The sequence below is a fragment of the Saccoglossus kowalevskii genome, chromosome 1 (genome assembly GCF_978046115.1).
Source record: "Saccoglossus kowalevskii chromosome 1, keSacKowa6.1, whole genome shotgun sequence".
In the NCBI taxonomy this organism is placed as follows: Eukaryota; Metazoa; Hemichordata; class Enteropneusta; family Harrimaniidae; genus Saccoglossus; species Saccoglossus kowalevskii.
This window is the reverse complement of record NC_140641.1, coordinates 32,420,771-32,441,535: the sequence shown is the minus strand read 5'-3', so window position 1 is coordinate 32,441,535 and position 20,765 is coordinate 32,420,771. Positions and strand designations below refer to the sequence as shown.

The 20,765-nt window shown below is 33.1% G+C and overlaps 1 protein-coding gene across 1 annotated transcript in view; it reads left to right on the top strand.

Moving 5' to 3' along the window:
- The window catches only part of LOC146750845 (uncharacterized), a 45,414-nt gene that overhangs the window by 210 nt on the left and 24,439 nt on the right, over window positions 1–20,765 (top strand). Inside the window, exons 2-5 of the mRNA XM_085497583.1 lie at window positions 940–1,157; window positions 8,330–8,401; window positions 11,069–11,142; window positions 11,855–12,004. Coding sequence (XP_085353709.1) covers window positions 940–1,157; window positions 8,330–8,401; window positions 11,069–11,142; window positions 11,855–12,004 — 514 coding nt within the window. The remainder of the gene's footprint in view (window positions 1–939; window positions 1,158–8,329; window positions 8,402–11,068; window positions 11,143–11,854; window positions 12,005–20,765) is intronic.

Genomic DNA, 20,765 nt, shown 5'->3' with positions numbered 1-20,765 from the left:
TAATGACTTGAATAACTTGCTGTAATTTGTGTCTGCAAAGTCTAGTGTTAAGTATGTTTATCGGTATTATAGCAATCATATGCAGATTTTTTTGATTATATCCCGGATTCACTGACTCAACCATTTATTAAACTGAGTAGTCATTATTTATATAATTTATATGTTGATTTAATGTCTGTGCGTGTATAGGCCAATTATTACATATAATATCTATGTAATTCATTAGTTGATGTATACTTCTTAATATAGCAGTTAATTTAGATATTTAATTTCAAGTGACACTCACTGGGTTTTAAATTCGTTGATTTGTTAGTCAAAAACGCTTAATTCTATTGTAATATTTTATGCTCACATTAATTCACTTTAGCAGATATTTGCATATCAATAAAAATGGCAAAATAAAAACCCAGTGAAACTGCTTTGACAGTATTTTAAACAAACTGTTCAGATAAAATTCATATAATACTTCATATTCTGATCAGGATCAGGATTAGGATTAGGGAAAATTATTTTTTGAGTAGACCCAGAAAAAAATATTCATAATGGTTCTGTTCATTGAGCACACATCGGTTAAAACTACATGTATGCACTTCACATCCCTGTTTATGGTTTTGCAGATATTTAGAATAAAGAAAGATAATATATTCATGAAAATTCAAAATAATTTTTAGGTGATTTAAAAAAACAAAACATGCGTGCATTGATTTAGAAAAATAGACCAGAAACAATTGTTTCACTCCCGTGCCTTATTGCTATTATTCAATTGTACTTCAGTTACTGCAGCTATGTGAAACAGCTTGCCAACATTACAAATGGTATCTTTTTTACATAATCCAATATTTTAAAAATTCTGCACTTTTGATGTGTTTGACATTCTTTGTACAGTGACATAATAAACTAATAACATTTTTTATGTTTTGTGAAGATTGATATTTTCAGTTTGGCTGTCATACCAGCGTATTCCTTAGTGGTTGGATTAATCCAAATTGATGATGATCACGTCCAGTTTTTGCATATTGATGTAGCCAATGCAGCAGAGACAGTTTACACATTTTTATTCTCTGTCAGTGGAGATGTACACTACAAAGTATTTGATATACCTTCAGGTGATATGCTGATATGGGATTCAAGAATGCTCTTTTTTAGTCCAACTGCAGGTAGGAACAACTATATCTCAATAACTGAGTTCAGTATTATGTTAATTCTGAGAAATATGGTAGACTTGCAATTTGTTAAATGCAAGGTTGTGCATACTAATCAGCAATTAGTTTATTAGGGTCCATTGTATCTTGTGAGATATATTGCCTCAAATTACATTATTTCTTAATAAATGGTTTAATAAATAAATAAATCCATTAGTGTCATTTAAATTTTGTCGACAAAATTGTGTTTGAAACTTTGACATCTTAAGTCATATGTGTACCGTTATAAATACAGCTACAGTGAATTATTTGCCTTGCTGATAGCCTATCATCAATTGTAATTGAGTTTTTCAGCGTCTTAGGGTGTCATCAGTCAACTGAATCAGAGGGGTGTTTCTCTGTTTGAAGATCAAAGATGGATATTACAAAATCAATATTTGGGATAAAGCTATTTCCATTAAGATTAGATGAGATGAGATGAAATGCACACCACACTCTTGGGTTGTTTCCTCCATGGAACTTATGAATATATATATAACGACTATTTTGATCATTTCACCGCAACATCAGAGCGAACATCGTACATTGTGTACTTCCTAGGTTAATTTTATTTAGCACGCTCCCGAAGCAGAATATGAATGACAATGCATGACAGTTGTGCAGACAATAAATGTCCTAATGGTTTAATGGTGCAGTGTATCAGGTTTTGATCAGTATCACTCCCTAATGCTGAAACTTTCGGGTTCGATTTTTGGCCAAATTATTCAAAATTGAAATGTCTTTCAACTAAACTTTGGCGACAATACAACCTTAAAAGAAATAGAATAACACATTTTGATAGACATTGCCCAGTTGTTAAAAGACAGAAATATTTTTGATAATGGAAAACATCACAAAGAAATTGCATGCCATGTTATTTAAATTTCAAGACCTTCTAAACAGAACTTAACAACTGTCAAAAACATGTGTTAGTTGATTTTTTATCAAAATTTGACAATGTTTTGTGTAGCTTGGTAAAGATATCTACAATGCTTGATTCTCATCTAGGCTTGCCAATCTGAGACTACACATAACAGATTTTTTGATAAATGGGTTAACATAAAACATTTAAATTTAAAATTAATTACAGGTACAATTTATGTGTTAAATGTGTTAAATTAGTTTATGCAAATGAGATCATAATTATTCATTTATATGCAAATTTTGCAAATGTTTTTGATTTTTAAATATCATCTGAAACCATGCAAAAATAGGTGTTTTGTGAACTCCTTCCATAAGAATCCATGTTCAAGTATTATTACCGGTAGTACCCATCTTGTTACTACCTTATTTATCTGTAACATCACCAACTGCAAAAGATGGGAGATGTTCCAGCACCTGGGCAATATTTGTGGTCCCACAAAAACAAATAAATACAGTAAGCAATCAGAAATCCAAAATTACATTACTGAGAGCTCTGTCGACCTGCTGAGCTTTTCCTGATACAATGTCAAGCAGCTATCCAATCAAAGACCTGAATTCACACAAAGTAACATCAGGGGCCATGGCATCTATACATATAAATGTATGTGGTAGCTATGAACTTTCAACTATATGACACTGAGGTCAGTCAAGCTTATAGAGCAATATTCAACTCATTTTGCATTGAGTGAGGGGAAATATTCCTATATATATGCATTGCTTGAAAGCACATTTCAAATGATGGAAGTTTTAGTGAAATCGGGGCTAGTACGATGTGTTCTGACCTCTAGTAGAGATCATTAGGGATTTAAAAAAAAATTTGTCAGATGCTCAAAACTTAGCGGTACCAAGTGTAGATCGAACGACAGCATGAAAAATACAGTCTGTGTTGACGTCAACTGTGGACGTGAAAACAGTTGTTGAGAAAAAAGTTTGTTTTGATTCTGGTGATCTTTCAAAATATGACCTATTATCTGAAACATTATCTATCTTTCAGATAATTACGGTACATATGATATTTTTTCACCGTATATAACCAAACAAAATGGTCTGTATGTGTGTTCCACGAGTATCTCAAGAACCAATGGTTGGTTTTCAATGAAGCTGGTTGTACACGCAGACCTGATTAGTTTAAACTTCATGCATAATATTTGGTCAAAATCATCACATCTGAATGAAACCTTATGCATAGATGATATGTGACATTGCACAGACCTGATTAATTTTAACGTTGAAATCTGCAATTGATGATCAATGTTTCAAGTAGCAGTCATCTTATAAATGACTTTTGGTGGATTAATGCTCTGAGACAATCCTACAACCTGCCGGTAGTTAGTTTTGGGTTTTAAATACATCAATAATTATTACCCAATTTGCGCAGATTTTCCACAATTTTTTTAAGAATTAATTATCACATTGTAAGTGGAACTTGGTATAGATGCCCCAAGACAATGCATAGACATGATTTGTTTTGGGTTGAAATCCAATTATTGCATCTCAATAAGACTTTGTAAGTGCCTGTGGACAATGCTAAAGACCTGATTAGTTTTGGATTGAAATTCAAGCATATCTTTTACCTAATGTGGATACTATGTATACTCATCACATTTCATTGAAATTTGGTTCATAGATGCTCTGGGGTAATCTCCAGACATGATTAGTTGAATGTTAAAAACCATGCATATTGATTATCTGAATTTTATTGGCAATTTCTGATATCTCAAAAAATCAGATTTAAATTGAACATGTGGTAGAGGAGCAATGGAATAAATTAGATTGCAAACCACAGATGAATTTTTTTTTCTGTGAGTATTATAAACTTTAGTACTGTGGATCACATTGTATTCATGTTGTGCATTTCAAATAGAAGAGCAAAGCTTAGTCAACAAGCTTCTTGTTGAAAGGCTAATCTTAAATTTTGAATTAATTTTTAATATGCTTTCTTTGATTACCATTTTCATGTAGTTTGAAACATTTTTTGTATGAAAATTAGTTAGGGACCATGTAACTTTTTTTATATAGATTGTGTGAGCAGCAGCGTGAACTAAAGTCGTATGTCAAAGAAATGTGCCATAGTCACATGTCTGTGGGAGAAGTTCTGTGTTTATTAAATTTCTCAAAAAATAACTTTAAATTTATCAGAAATGACTAAAATACCATTACAGAAGACAAACACATGAAGAGCTACACAACAATGTATGGACATTTTTCAACATCATAATTAAAAAAATTCAGCAATTTGTCTGTTTGTGTTAATTTGCATTTACCTTATTTGATGTAAGTGGGAATACTAATCATTTTTTAGATTTCTTAATATTCTATTGTATTTACAAGCTTCCATTAGGTAGTGCAATAATTGCTGAGTTGTAATTACAAAATGTAGTATAGGTTTTCAGGAAGTAAAATTCATAGTAATTATTTCAAAAGAATAATTATTTTAAGCCAAATCAAACTATATATTTTATGAAAGCTCATGAATTACACTTATTACAAATCTGTTATGTTAGATGCAACCTTCATGTGACTGAGTAAATAAATCCTTTAAAGGCTTTATTGAAGATTAAAATGAGTACTGTGAAGAAATTAAAAGGAATAACCACAATTGTATTTCTTGAAAAATTGTGAATAAAACATAACAGTCACAGCGATTTTGTACAACATGTTTTTTTCTTTTAAATGTCTTTTAATGCATTTTCACCCTGAATAAGTTCTAACATTCAGATAGTGAAATCTTTAAAATGCACAAATTTAACAAAAATTCACTTATCAGGTATTGTACATATATACCACGTCTTCAATCTCTGAAAAGGTGAAAAAAATCTGATGAGTACCTGCTGACTACTACTCATTTGATTGATCATTCTGATGTCAGAATGTGAGAAGATGTACATTACCGGTAATTTGCATATCAATAGATGCTTGCTTGCTGCATTGATTATTTAAATTAAACAGTCTATAACCAATGTTTTGACGTCCAGTAAATTGTAGATGATTGGTAAGCATCTAAAGATGTTCTAAAATTATTTCATACTTGACTGTGTGATTTATTAATTATTTAATATATGCAAATTTAATCATCGCAACAAGGTGGGTTGTTATTTTTTGACCACTGTTTTAACCTTTTCACTACCATTTCCTTTTTCGTCACAAATTCTCTAAATAGTCTGCACTGTAATTTTTGAGTAAACACTGAAAATTGATTTATATTTTGTCTGTTGGCTCCTAAATTAGGGTTCATTTCCAGAAATAATAAAAAAATTACAGAAAAATGTTGACGAAACAGTTACATTTATGATAGAGCTCTGAAATTTTCATAGAATAATTAAATAACCTATTGAGTCTGTAAATTATAAAAAGTTCATTTTGATTAACATGTGCCAAAAAAAACTTTTACTACATCTTTACTTTATTCATTCATTCAGTTTCACCCACAGCAATATATGAAATTTATGTCTATTCAGCCTTTTATCACCATATTGGTAACTTATGAATGTTATCAAAAACGTATCTACTGTTTTTCATAAATACGTTGATAAGAATCCTAACTGCAGTTAATCAATTTTTGTATGTATACCCCGGTACTACAGATTCTGTCCAAAATTATTAACATTGCAACAATATATATATATATATATATATATATATATATATGGCTTTGTGACCTCAATAATATGCATAAATGTAATATCTTAAATACTGATTCATATACCGGTAATGACATAAAACTAGTACTGTAATTGCAAGAAATATGACTGAAATATTAAGTTATCATATATGGTCATGATTTCATTGATTATAATTGTTATACACATGTACCATAGCCACTGAGAATCACCCTGATCAGTGTTTGCAGTTAAATTTTTAAATGTTCTTTCAAACATGAATTTTATATTAATCAGTTTGAGATTTTGGCCAAGTTCGATTTTGGTACGTGTTCTATGTATATTTTTCAAGATATTATTTAAATTTCACTTAAAATTTTGAAAATCAGACATGCTAGTCCCACAAATTGAACTTTGTTGTTACAGTGTAGTTTCCCAGCCTTTATCAAATCTGGCTAGTATTTTAATTTGCTTATATATTTCTGCACTATTTTTCAGAAAATTTTACAAAATTCATGTTATATTATTTTATAAGTGACATTGAGATTAAGAATAAATGTAGTATTAATTGAGGAACACGTGGCTAGTACTTTTCTTGCCAAATTCTACTTAGATATTCTGCTGTGCTATTATTTTTTAAGAACTTTTATACAATTCATGTTATATTATTCTATAAGAGACATTGAGGTTAATACAGTAAGTGTAGTATTATTTGAGGAACATGAATATTAATTTATTTTTTTATATAATTATGATAACTTCATTTGTGCTCAGAATTGCTCACATCTAATTTTAGCCAGTATTTCCCAGGCAAAGTTTTTAAATGTGTTATTGTATTTTTTCATAACTTTTATACTCGTTTTTGCCATGCAAAGAAAAGATTGTACAGTTAGTTGTTATCCATCCATTTAATCTAGATTCTCAATGGACAAGGTTGTAATAGTTGCGTGCTGTTGTCTCTGCTCATGGCCATTGTAAGGGGGAGAATTTTGTAATAAATATTGTAGATTTGTGCACTGAGTGCACATAGGGTTGAAACTGCTTACTGCATGTTATGCACATGACATTTATTTCAAGGACTTGGGGTTAGATGCATTGTTTTTCCCAGAGAGGTCTCTGCTACCAAAACCTGTTGCTTGTCATTATTTTAAGGCATCTGCATGCATCAAAGTCGCACATTTTCACCATTCCGGACCCGGATCTCAGTTATGCATGGACGGATTTTGTTCAAATTTGGTACATACATTAAACATAATAAGACCTTGATGCACGTCATTTTTTTTTTTGGATCGGGTTTGAAATGGCCGACTGGCGGCCATTTTGTTTTAGAGAATTCAGTTCTGGATCCGTATCTGAAACATGCTTGGATTGATCAAGTTCAAACTTCACACACACAAGGTACATCATGTCACAAATATGTATGTGCATTTGTTTCATGATCTCATTAACGATAGCCAAATGGCGGCCACTTTAAGGCCGAAAATGCATTGAAATCGCACATTTTCACCATTCCGAACCCGGATCTCAGTTATGCATGGACAGATTTTGTTCAAATTTGGTACATACATTAAACATAATAGAACCTTGATGCTCGTCTTTATTTTTCGGATCAAGTTTGAAATGGCCGACTGGCGGCCATTTTGTTAAAGAATTCAGTTCTGGATCCGTATCCAAGACATGTCTGGATTGATCAAGTTCAAACTTCACACACACATGGTACATCATGTCACAAATAGATATGTGCATTTGTTTCATGATCCACTTAACAATAGCTGAATGATGGCCATTTTAAGGCCGAAAATGCATCAAAATCAGGTATTTTCACAATTCCGGAACCAGATCTCAGTCATGCATGGATGGATTTTGTTTAGATTTAGTACAATGTGTTGTACATATGCAGGTGCATTTCGGTCATGATCTGCTTTGAATGTATATGTCACTCAAATATGAACGTAACGGAATGGGGACGTGTCATTGACAATGACTTGTTTATATGGGAATTAATTAGTATGTATCATCTAAGTAACCATTCACTGAATTGAAACATGCTCCGTTGCCAGCATATGAAAGGGTACATCTTCTCTGTAACACAAATCAGATTAAAAATGAACAATGTTATGTGTGTCTTGCCTTGTCTATGCCCAACACAGAGATATTCTATTTAATACGAAAGCAGGGAAAATATCCACAAATTTCATTGAAATAAACCGTGACGAAAAATTCAGATTTATCTTGAGCAATAAATCCCTGTCAATTTCTTTAGACCAATATTTGCGAATCTGTCTTGAATCTAGACAGTAACACCTAGACACGGATGTCACCTAATGACCTTCAAAATTCTTAGATTTCCTGCGACTATCATATTTAATTGTTTGTTGTGTTTTTCCTCTGTGTATGTTTTTTTTTACTTTGTCATGTCACTTTTCGTTTGTTTTTTGTGCATTGTGTCCATTATCATCCATTCCAATGGATTTAAGTGAGTAAAATAAATAAATAAATATAATCTCTGAATAATATCTGTACACTGAATTTTATCCAGCTAATAAATTTAAATATGTTTAATAGTATATATCATTAAATTCTCCTGTGAGAATCATTGGTTCTCTAATCTCTAATATATTGCAGGTCAGACTGTTTTACCTGTAACTGTAAATGGAATGGATAATGATACTCTTCAGATTTATAAAGTCACTGTTGGTGAGTAGTTCTGTCTGTTTGCACTTGTCGCGTATGTGCTATATCTGTCTGTTGATTCATCTGTGCATACCAGACATCAATACTTTCCACAGGTGTGAATGAGATTTCTCGCTCGAGTTGTGGATTTGTTTTGTACAAGCTGAGGGCGAATGTGTGACAAAAAATTTCAGTTTTTGTGTGTAAATAATTTTTTAGATATCACCACAAAATAAGTTATTAGTCCCCGTTCGGACGCAGTCCGAAAACGGGGATTTATGTTTTGCCCTGTGTGCGTCCGTCCGTCCGTCTGTCCGTGCGTCCGTCCGTCCGTGCGTCCGTGATCACCTGTATCTCGGACATGCATGGACCGATTAAGTTCAAACTTCACTCATACATCACACATTATATGGGACATATGCACATGCATTTTTTTCATGATCTGATTAACGATAGCCGAATAGCGGCCATTTTAAGGCCGAAAATGCATCAAAATCGCACATTTTCACCATTCCGGACCCGGATCTCAGTTATGCATGGACGGATTTCGTTCAAATTTGGTACATACATTAAACATAATAGGACCTTGATGCACGTCTTTTTTTTTTTGGATCGGGTTCGAAATGGCCGACTGGCGGCCATTTTGTTTTAAAGAATTCAGTTCTGGATCCGTATCTGAGACATGTTTGGATTGATCGAGTTCAAACTTCACACACACAAGGTACATCATGTCACAAATATGTATGTGCATTTGTTTCATGATCTCATTAACGATAGCCAAATGGCGGCCGCTTTAAGGCCGAAAATGCATTGAAATCGCACATTTTCACCATTCCGGACCCGGATCTCAGTTATGCATGGACGGATTTCATTCAAATTTGGTACATACATTAAACATAATAGGACCTTGATGCACGTCATTTTTTTTTTCGGATCAAGTTCGAAATGGCCGACTGGCGGCCATTTTGTTTTAAAGAATCAGTTCTGGATCCGTGTCCGAGACATGTCTGGATTGATCAAGTTCAAACTTCACACACACAAGGTACATCATGTCACAAATATGTATGTGCATTTGTTTCATGATCTCATTAACGATAGCCAAATGGGGGCCGCTTTAAGGCCGAAAATGCATTGAAATCGCACATTTTCACCATTCCGGACCCGTATCTCAGTTATGCATGGATGGATTTTGTTCAAATTTGGTACATACATTAAACATAATAGGACCTTGATGCACGTCTTTTTTTTTTTCGGATCAAGTTCGAAATGGCCGACTGGCGGCCATTTTGTTAAAGAATTCAGTTCTGGATCCGTATCCAAGACATGTCTGGATTGATCAAGTTCAAACTTCACACACACATGGTACATCATGTCACAAATAGATATGTGCATTTGTTTCATGATCCGCTTAACAATAGCGGAATGATGGCCATTTTAAGGCCGAAAATGCATCAAAATCACGTATTTTCACAATTCCAGAACCGGATCTCAGTCATGCATGGATGGATTTTGTTCAGATTTAGCACAATGTGTTGTACATATGCAGGTGCATTTCGGTCATGATCTGCTTTGAATGTATATGTCACTCAAATATGAACGGAACGGGGACGTGTCATTGACAATGACTTGTTAAAACATGTTTGGTATGGTAAAATACTAGATGCAAGACACCCTGAATTTATAATAGATAATGTAAATGCATTAATTATTCACTGGGTTTTATTTTCGCTGCTAAGTAAAATTTGCTAAATTAAATCTGTGTGAACATGTAAAATAACTATAAAACTTTGTGACATTAAAACAGTGAATATGATCAAAATAGTGAAATTAAAACAGTGAATATGATCAAAATAGTGAAATTAAAACAGTGAATATGATCAAAATAGTGAAATTAAAACAGTGAATATGATCAAAATAGTGAAATTAAAACAGTGAATATGATCAAAATAGTGAAATTAAAACAGTGAATATGATCAAAATAGTGAAATTAAAACAGTGAATATGATCAAAATAGTGAAATTAAAACAGTGAAAATAAATGGTTTCACAGTATGCATATATTAGTCCGTTTTGAATAACTTAATCATTATTGTCTGCTGAATATAAGATTACTAACCATCTAAAATCAGATGTAAATCACCTTATTTTCACGCGAGAAAAATTTTTGTAACTCAATACAGTGAGAGTTTCACTCGCATGCTAAAAAATAAGGGTCACAATGACTTCGCAAAAGAGTGACTGATGGTCCTGCAATGTAACTCCATGCTAAAATATATTGCCAAAAGATTCATGCATATTACATTCTGGTTTTGGTTGTGATGGATAGATTTAATTCTAACTTGATATATACATTGAACATCAAGTGACTATGATCCACATCATTTTGTTTTTCAAGTCAGGTTATACCTCATGTCACATGTATTGACAATGACAAGGCTTGATTAAAAAACTGGACTAGTATTTGTTGTATATAGTAGGCATTCATATATGCATTTTATTCAGATGTTGTACATACCTCGGTAAGTATAAAATTTGTACACCATGTGTACACATGCACATTAAAAATAGAAGGGATCGACTGTGTCATGTCGTAACATGTCATGTATGACAGTGCTGTACATTGGTGTAACTTTCAGTGTATTTGATTTCATAAATATATCAACTTATTTTCTCAATCCATTAATGTGAATAGGAAATACTGGTGAATATGCTGTGTTGACGGTTGATGGAAATTTGGTGTTTGGAAGACAACGGCAAGCAGTTAAGGTATGTTCAACACTTGTACCTTTGTCAATGGAGATAATTTACTGTTTTGTTAAAAGGGTTATGAATAGGAAGATTGGCATGGCAAAAATGGTGAACTTGTTAATCAAGAAATATTGGAATGTATGCTTAAAATATATCATGTCAAAAATGTAATTTTTGGGTTTATGTGTTATTCTATTAGAGATACGCTTCTAATAGAGCAAATAAACATTTTACTTTGAATAGGTGATTTTCCGTACAATTGCGAGATCTCGCGAGATGCATGAAAGACGCGCTTCGAACGTCTGCCGCAAAAATCGAACGATTTGATTTTGAACTAGAATTTCTTTATTTCGTAGCTTACATTGACCGGCCGATCTTCGACAGAGGAATATTGCTTCCGAATACCCTTACTTAATCGAAATTGCCTATCATCAAATGTGGACAGCACATTATTAAGCATGGAAATGTCCCCGAAATACTTTCGCGTTTGTCGAATCCCACGCGATGTTTGACGCCACTACGACGCTATGACCTTTGTTTGTCCTGTTTTTACGTTCGATTTCACGCATAACGCGGGATTCTCGCAGTGAACGGAAAATGGTCTATTATGACGCACTTGCATATTGTTTGTGTACAATAAGATTTACCCAGAGATCAACTGACACTCATCGTTCAATCTGCATTAAGATTTGTTGTATAATGAACACATTGTTTAACAATTACATTATAGATTGCTGATGGTATTGCAGTAAATAGAAACACATCATTGATGTTAACTGACAATAGTGACATCATTATCATTGACTTAGATGAAATAACCAGATTGCCATATATTAGAGATATTTTCTACACAGCAAGTATTTTACAGTATAATTGTCCAGTAAGTATGCAATACGTTACCGACATTAACTACCCATTTACCACATGAATAAATGATCTTGCTTGAATGATCAATTGCTAATTACAATTCAGTTGTGTGTTCAGTTGCCATACTGTTTTGTAGTTTAAGTTGAAAGTTTTACTTGAAACAGCGTCCGGATTACTTTCGGAAATTCCGTCGCTCTTCGGAAAGTTTTAATTTTCACAACTTTTGAATATTAATTCATACTTTTAGGTTAGTGAGGAGGTTATAATAATTTTTCATTTCACTTTAACTCAGTTTTTTTCACCCCTCAGACCCCTTTAAAAAGTCACTTCTGGCCATTGTAATGGTCACTATTTTTTTAATGGTCAGAATATCAACCAGAACTTTTTTAATGGTCAAAATATTGACCAGTAATTTCCAACTGGTAGTTATAATGAGCACTATTTTTACACTGGTCAGAATAATAGTTTTTTTTTATTTAATGATGGAGTGGGTGACAATCTATTTTTTTAATGGGTATTATAATGATCATTTTATTTTTCATTACATGAATAAAATGGTCATTTTTTTTTTCATGTCACAGATATACCCAGTAATGGCACATTGGAATTGACAGCTCTCCTCTTTTTCCTCCCTCGCTTCAGTTTGCTTCAATTTTAAGCCAGTAAAATTGTAGGTAAACGTAAAATACAAGATTTTGAAAAATTTGAAATATGGAATTATATATCTTGAAATAATATGAAGTTTTGGGTTAATTTGTTTTTGAAATCACAACAGATCATGCACTTGATACTGTTGACTTAATAATATACATTGTATAGTGTAATGCAATAGGTTATTACACATATAAGATGACCTGTTTTCAAAATACAGTATAGACTTTTATCACGGGCGCTAACGAAGTTTGTGCAAACATGAGCTCAGGCTAATCACCCAAAATACCATTGTACTTGATGTCCATTCGAAAATTTGACTATTATATTCATAACTATTCTTATTCATAACTATACTAAACTTGACAATCATTACAAGCACATTCTGTGACATTATTCTTGAGATATAAATGGACTGACTGAATGAAACTCTGTACTACTTCCTGTTCTTATAAAGGCAATGTCTATCATTATAATACCTTGAACAAACAAGCAAGACATTCACTACTGAACATTCGAACAGTGTGCAACCCCCAAAATACTCAGCAACTGACTTTCCACCAAAAAAAGTCACATAAACAGCTGGTTACTCCAAAAAGTCACAGGGAGTTACTCCAAAAAGTCACATAAACAGCGAGTTATTAATCCGAAAAAAGAGCCTGTCTTTATGAGTGGGGTTAAGCTCAAACATAAACAAAATTCCCATTTTTATAATGACAAAAAACTAAAGTTCAGTCTTCAAATACACCCAAACTACAACATTTTACATTGAAATACTTAATCAGTAACTTTTCATAATGTGTGTTATAAACTGTAGAAGTTTATGTGGAAGACCGGGTCGATGGAAGGTGTTTTTAAAGTGGCTTAGACACAATCAACTAAAAAATACCCATGATGCTCTGCTTCATTTTTATATTCTGCTATTATGAATGGTTTAATGCGATATGAAAAATATCTGTGAAAATATTCCACGACTACTGCATGTGTACAAAACGGTGTTGGGTGGTTCAGTAAGTTATATGGGGGGGGGGGGGTCTAGCATAGCGCTCCATGTGTGTAGCTAGCTGACTTAGCAGTGAATGGCATGTTTGTTTGCTCACGGTATTATAATGCTGGACAATAGTAATGTTCATGCTACATGAAGTACTGGCTAAGATTTAAGCTGATGTTTGCATTTTGACTAGACCATGCATTGGGAGGGCCAGTCCTTAGCACGGGCTAAGGGGTGCCATCAGTCGGTGATTTTGTTAAGCAGCTGTTTACGAACGCAAAATTTCTGCTGCTGACATGTTTCGTTCAAATTTATGAAGCGACGTGCACTAAAAAGCGAGCAAAGACGGATCGATTTATTTGGATGCACAGAAACAGTAATATTAGTGCATGTCGTAGACAGCGAACCAAATTGGAGTTGTTGTATGCTCTACTACAGCGACCCAATCAGTGTGGAAGCGTGTACAGAGTAATGACTGGTGGGATACTCGTAGACGACTTCTCCAGAAGTCAAAGATATGCTGTTTCGCATGCGTGCGCATGCCGTTTTGGGGTGTAATGTAAATTTGCACATGTGATGTTTTGCTTCTGAGTGTACCAATCAACGTCACAAAAATTCCATTCTATCAACTATCAGCAAACTCGTATCGAAAGCACCACAATGGTTTAAAAAAAACAATTGAAAAAACTGGTGATATTAATAAAAAAAATAAGCATTATAAATCAATAAAACATGGAAAAGGAATGAAAAAACAAATATTAAAGGAGAAAAATATATGGTGGTTGGTTTATTTTGGTTAACAGCGTAGTTATGGCACTGTACCATTGCTGTTTATTTGTTTGTTCATAATTGCTGCCTCCCTTGGGAAACAAGTTTGGGTGTTCTTAGCCAGTGCACAGACCCTCAACACTGTGGCCTGTGCTATATAACTGTTGGGCCCTCCTGTGAGTGAACACAATTGCGTATAGCTGATATGCAAACATTTGGGATTGGCTTAAATCTTAGCCTGCACTTGGTCAAAGTCCCTCTAAGGACTGTGACTTGGTGTAGCCTGAAACCAGACTACTGTGGATCAGCGATGTTTTGTAATGGATTACCGGTACCTCCCTGATGAGTACATTTAAATAACAATGGAAACTAGCATATCATTGGCAACACATACAAGGATTTTGGCAAATTTTCACTGTTTTGTATAAAACTATTTTCACAACAACATTAATGTTTTACAATAAATTATACCAAACATATGTATAATTTAGTAGCAGTAAAACTTTTTAAGTTTTTTTTTAATTAAGAATGCACCAATCTCACTAGGAATCTATTCAAATCTAACCCTTAGTGTGCTATTAATAATGGCTCATCAAAGGTATTGAATTACTGAACTGAAACACACATCTTTGTATAGTTTTCAAAACTAAAATATTATTTCATGCTCTGCCCCCTCTCGTGTAACGTTTGTTAAGAATACATACATTATTTAAAATCATTTTAAAAATGCGACTGGAATGTCCAGGCCCAAACTTCTGCTGCTGCAACATCCGTCTATTCCTGCATGTACATGCAATTGTTTCTCTGAGATTCTGCATGCAGCCAGTTTATTTTTTGAACTGAATAACACATTTCTAGAAGTTTATTTTTACATTTCCAGATAACACTATATATAATTTAATAATTTCAGGAATAGATTAGATTGCTTGCTATTCCATTAGAACCTCTTACTTCCAAGTGTGATTTTTAACAAGCGTTTATGTTTAGCCACCGTCCCTCAACACGATTTGAGGGACGGTGGTTTAGCTAACCAAAGGGAAACAAAAGCATAGTGACAGGAAGTCACCACAGCCGAAAGTATGACAAAGGCTTACGCTTCAAAAAATGACTGGAAAGTAAATAATTTATAACCAAAGACCGTCTATGCATAAACAACTAAAGATCTGGGAGGTACAGCTTTGCAAAGTAAAAAAGTCATATGGGGGAGGGAGGGGGTTAAAACATTGCTTCAAAACATCATCTTAATTATTCAGCTCAGTGTACAAACACATGAAGTACAGAAATTGAATAATTAATGAAAACATTAAACAAAACAAGTATATGTAAGCAATACTAAAAGTATGCCATGCCATGTTTTGTTTTTGATGTAGTGCACAGCCATAGAGACTGTTTTAGTGGATAATAGTATTTTAGATTTGCAATGTCATACTCCTCCAGATATTTATCAAGTTTTATTGAGAGGCGATTAGCTTAAGGAGGGGGCTGTGCAAAATGTTTTTTCTCCTCTTAGTTTTTGCGCTATTCTTTTTCTAGTGTAAAATATTTTTTCTCCAAGATGTAGGAATGTCAAATTTTTTCCGATTATTGATCTCTAAAGGATTTTTTCAATATTATGGAAAGCAATGTACAGTGACTCTACACACTTGGAACTTTCAAAATCTGTGTGCAAGCGTAAAACTGATAAACATGTAAATGCTAAATCATTGCATCCATCAATACTGGTTAAACTTTTTTCTTCCCTTAACGTCCATAAATCCTGGTTCTTCAACTTCTTATGTCCCATATATATAGTTTTTTCCTTTTTATAAATTGTCATTATCTGCAAAAAATAATTCAGTTTGCTATTAGCTTAAAATGACCAGTTTTTAATTAATACACTTTGTAACCAATTTTGGAAACAGATGTTTGTGGTGTCTGTGTATGCTGGCATATTTCTGTCCTCACAAATAGCAATGTCGATAAAATGACATCTTGTGATATGTTAATTTCTCCCCTATGCAACTCAGATATACTTCCAAAAAATGATACCCGGTACATTCTGATTGAAAAAATATAAATATCGAAAAATGCATCTAGACAACAGAATAATATAAAATCAAATTGTTTCCTAATCGAATATATTAAGGGGTTGTGCCATATATACACACAGTTTGTCTTTTGAGAGACTAGGACAGTACATTGCTGTACTTGGGAACCTAATTTCTGAGAACAATAGGGGGATTTAACTTCCTACAAGACAAGAGACAAAAGAATGTTATGTAACAATGCAGCTGCATGATTTTGTCTCTCAAAAATAGGAAGTTGTGTACATACAAAATTATAGAGTCCCTCCACAATGGGAATGCCACCATGAATGTACAACTTCATCGATCCCCTGTACTTTCACAAAATAAATAATTGTATTATAATTATGATCCAATACAATACCATATTTGCTCTAAAATTACACTTGTGGATACTAAATCATGAAAATATTACTTATTTCGACCATTGAAGATCCCTGTAATTTACCTAAGCGCATGTGCTGCTAATAGAGTAATTATGGTAAGTGTAATATTGTTTCTATATTTTTTTTCAAAATCAAGAAAATGATATTAAAAATATAAAAACAGTTTAATTTGAAAAATGATATAATGGTATTCAGATGGTTATGATTTAAGCATAGACCTTAGAAAACAGGGACATGCAACTTCTGTCTGAGACAAAAGAAAATCCAGTATCCTATGTGCAATGTGGGTTATAATCTCCCTAGAAGATTTATACATCTAAAACAGTTTTTACTAGTATTCCCATTGGTCAGTGTATAATGAGTGCACTATGCTATATATCTGTTATAAATATGATGAAAAATCCACTTGTTATAATGACACAAATTTTCACAGGTCATTGTTTACTTTTAGGCAGTTTTGTTTCCTTGCAGAGAAACTTACCATTTTTGTTTCCCTTTCCTGATTTCATAGTGGAATAAAAACTTAATTTTTAATTTCACTCGCATCAATAGAATAGACTTGGCTATTTTGATCAAATTTAATTTTTCTGATTATATTCCAACCACAAAATTGTATCATTTTGTGTAGCTACACCCTGGCAGCCATGTTTGGCTTATGAAACAGGAGAGGATGTAACAGTGGTGTTGACATAGATTTATTATCAGTTTCTTTAAGGTGTTAATTTGGTAGAGGATTATAACTAAGCTTACTTGAAAGGGATACCCATGGTAGCATGCTCCTGTTCCCGTTATATAGACTAAATATTTTTTTGTCCAAGTTGAGCCAGAGTACCCATGATCAATTTGATGGACCCAGAAACGCCCAGGACTTTTACTGACTGCATATTACACCTTCATTATAATTTGTTTAATTTTCACCCATTTGCCCCCTGGATCTTCAATAGTAGTGTTCATGCTACACAATGTATGGGCTAAGATTTAAGCTAATCTTGTATGTTTGAGTTCATGCACAGAAGGAAACGATGGTTAGCATGGGGTAAGGAACACCCAAACTTATTAAAGGGGAACCGCTCAATCCCATGGATTGCACCAAAGAATCATGGGACACTATTGTTTATGTTGTTTACAATGTTAATCTATCTTTTGTTATCCATTTTTATTTTAATCCAGAAAGTAAATTTGTTGTAAAATTAATCTTAACTGGAAGGTGCCCCTTTAAGAATAGGCAAAATCTGCAGGAATTTTAATTATGATTGCTCAGTTAGAGTAACTAGGAAGGTTAGTTCTACAGCTATAAAACAATACCAAAGCAAATTCAGAAAGTGCAAATTGCAGAATAACAGGAAGTAGCACAGAGTCTCATCATCAGTTCATTTTTTTCTTGAGTAAATTTCTCTATAAGTGTTAACGTTGATTGTCATGCAGGAAATGGCACACCGAAAAAAAAGTTATGAATATAGTATAAATCTCCTAAATGAACATTGAATACAATGGTTTTTTTAGCCGAGCTAAGCGCTCATGCATGTTTTGTTTTCCCTGTGCTAAGGCTCTGGACTGACCAGATTTACTCTGTACTTAGTATTTCTTAGCCTGTGTTCATGCAATTTTTTTCTAGTACAGGCTAAGGTATTGGACCTCTTAGCCTTTGCTGAAGAGCTCTGCGTGAATACTACTAATAAGTGTCTTCTGTTTATTCCTTCCTTAGGCGCATACATTTAGGTTCACTTCCCTTTTATATTGATCTCTACAACTCATTCAAATCAAATTAGGCTCAAAGATGGGCAAAAAATATTAGATTTAGTTTAAATCCACGCTAAATTAAAAGTTATTTTGAGTATGGGAGTTTTTTTTGTGCGCAAAGAAAATGAACTGTTGCACACTGTGGGCATATATCATCTTATACTAGTTTACAGGAAAAAGGGATTCTGTATGGTATTTGACGTTATGGGCATAATATATATAGTTCATACATGGTTACTAAATTAGATTTCTCAATGTACAGTACACTATTGCTGGTATTGTCTGAAGAGAAAAAACAAAACAATATACATAATCTTTGAAAATTAAAAAAAAAAAAACATTTTGCAGTCAGTTAAATAATATTAAATAATTTGAAAACATTGCCATGAATGGAAACAAATTTACGTTGATGTTTTTTGCAGATTTCAGGAGTTGGAAATAACCTTTGTTTATACTTGTCTTGTATTAACAAACATAGGAGCTAATCCTCATTAACACCTAGGTACTTGAGCTTGTTGTTTGACAATTATGAATGATAATGAAACAGTACTTACACAGTGAGCCATGACTGAACAAAAAATTGCACATTTATTTTTTTCCAAAAAATAGGTATGATAGTACATAAAGCAAATGCCACAATGTTTTTTAATTTATATAATTTTTGAAAAACAAAAACTAAAGCCCCAAAAGACTATCCTGCTACATAAACAGCAACAAAAGTATCTAATATTGTATTGAAGTCATTGTAAAATAATTACAAATTCATACCTTGATGTGCCAGTTGCAGTACAGCAATCGTCCTATGATTCAACACCATCTAAATACTCCGCAGGTTATGTAGTCCACCAGCAGTCACTGGCATCAGCGTTACTATAAAATTTCACTGGGGATCGAGGCATTATTCGCGAAATTTCATTTAAGTGTACTTGCAAGCGCCAGTAAAACTTGAAAAAATAAATTCCCGCACGTATATTGACTCGCATGAGGTAGAGGTTTTTTTCTGGGCCATTATATTAGTGACATGAACAAAAATACTGGTCATGTTATGTATGTAATGAAAAATAAAATGACCATTATACTGCCCATCAAAAAGAAAATGTCATCGACTCCATCATTTAAAAAGCAATTGTAATTATTCTGACCAGTATAAAAAACATGGGTCATTAAAACCACCATTTTAAAAAAACTGGTAAATATTTTGGCCACTTAAAAAATTCTGGTTAATATTCTGGCCATTAAGATAATAGTGGCCATTATAATGGCCAGAAGTGACTTTTTAAAGGGGTCTGAGGGGTGTAAAAAACAGAGTTAAAGTGAAATGAAAAATTATTATAACCTCCTCACTAACCTAAAAGCACAAATAAATATTCAAAAGTTTTGAAAATTAAAACTTTCCAAAACGCGACGGAATTTCCGAAAGTAATCCGGACGCTGTTTTGAGTATTTCTATTCTTAAACACATATTGAACATAGACTTGACACCAATGAAAGTCAATAAGAGAAAGCAATGCAGTCACATAGCATTCAACCATGCTGTGAGAATGACCATATAAATCTGTATCCAAGTTTACACATTGTAATGATTTCCTCCATTACAAATCGATCCAATCAAAGTTTTAAAATGATCTTGTCATGCTTGACAGAAAAATAACTGCTGTATACATCTCTCTTACTGCTTCTCATTTTTGAAATTGATTTTTGAACATGCCATGCTCTGTGATGATTACTAAACCATGCTTTGTTCAAATGATTTTTAAATGGCATACATGTCACCTTTGGTGCCAATGCAAATGGATACAAAACTCTCTTGCCTGGTTATAAGGCTGTAGAATGAATTTGCTTATTGGTTGTTATCCTTCACTTGATCTGTAGTAATTTTACATCACAGATTCTTTTCTTTTTTGTGCCACCAGTCACAAAGAAAATTAAATAAAATGTTTTATTCCTTGGCAACCATATTTAAATTTATCATGACTAAAGAAAATTGGTGGTTATTATATGGACACTAGCATCCAGGGATAGGTGATATTTCGTGTAATGTGCAATGTTGTAAATGTGATTGTCATAACTACGCAATGTGTTCATTGAGTGAACACTCACATTGAGTTGATGATTTTTCATTTTGATAACAACAAATCTATGAGTTGTTTGCAACACTCGTACCAATCCAAATAA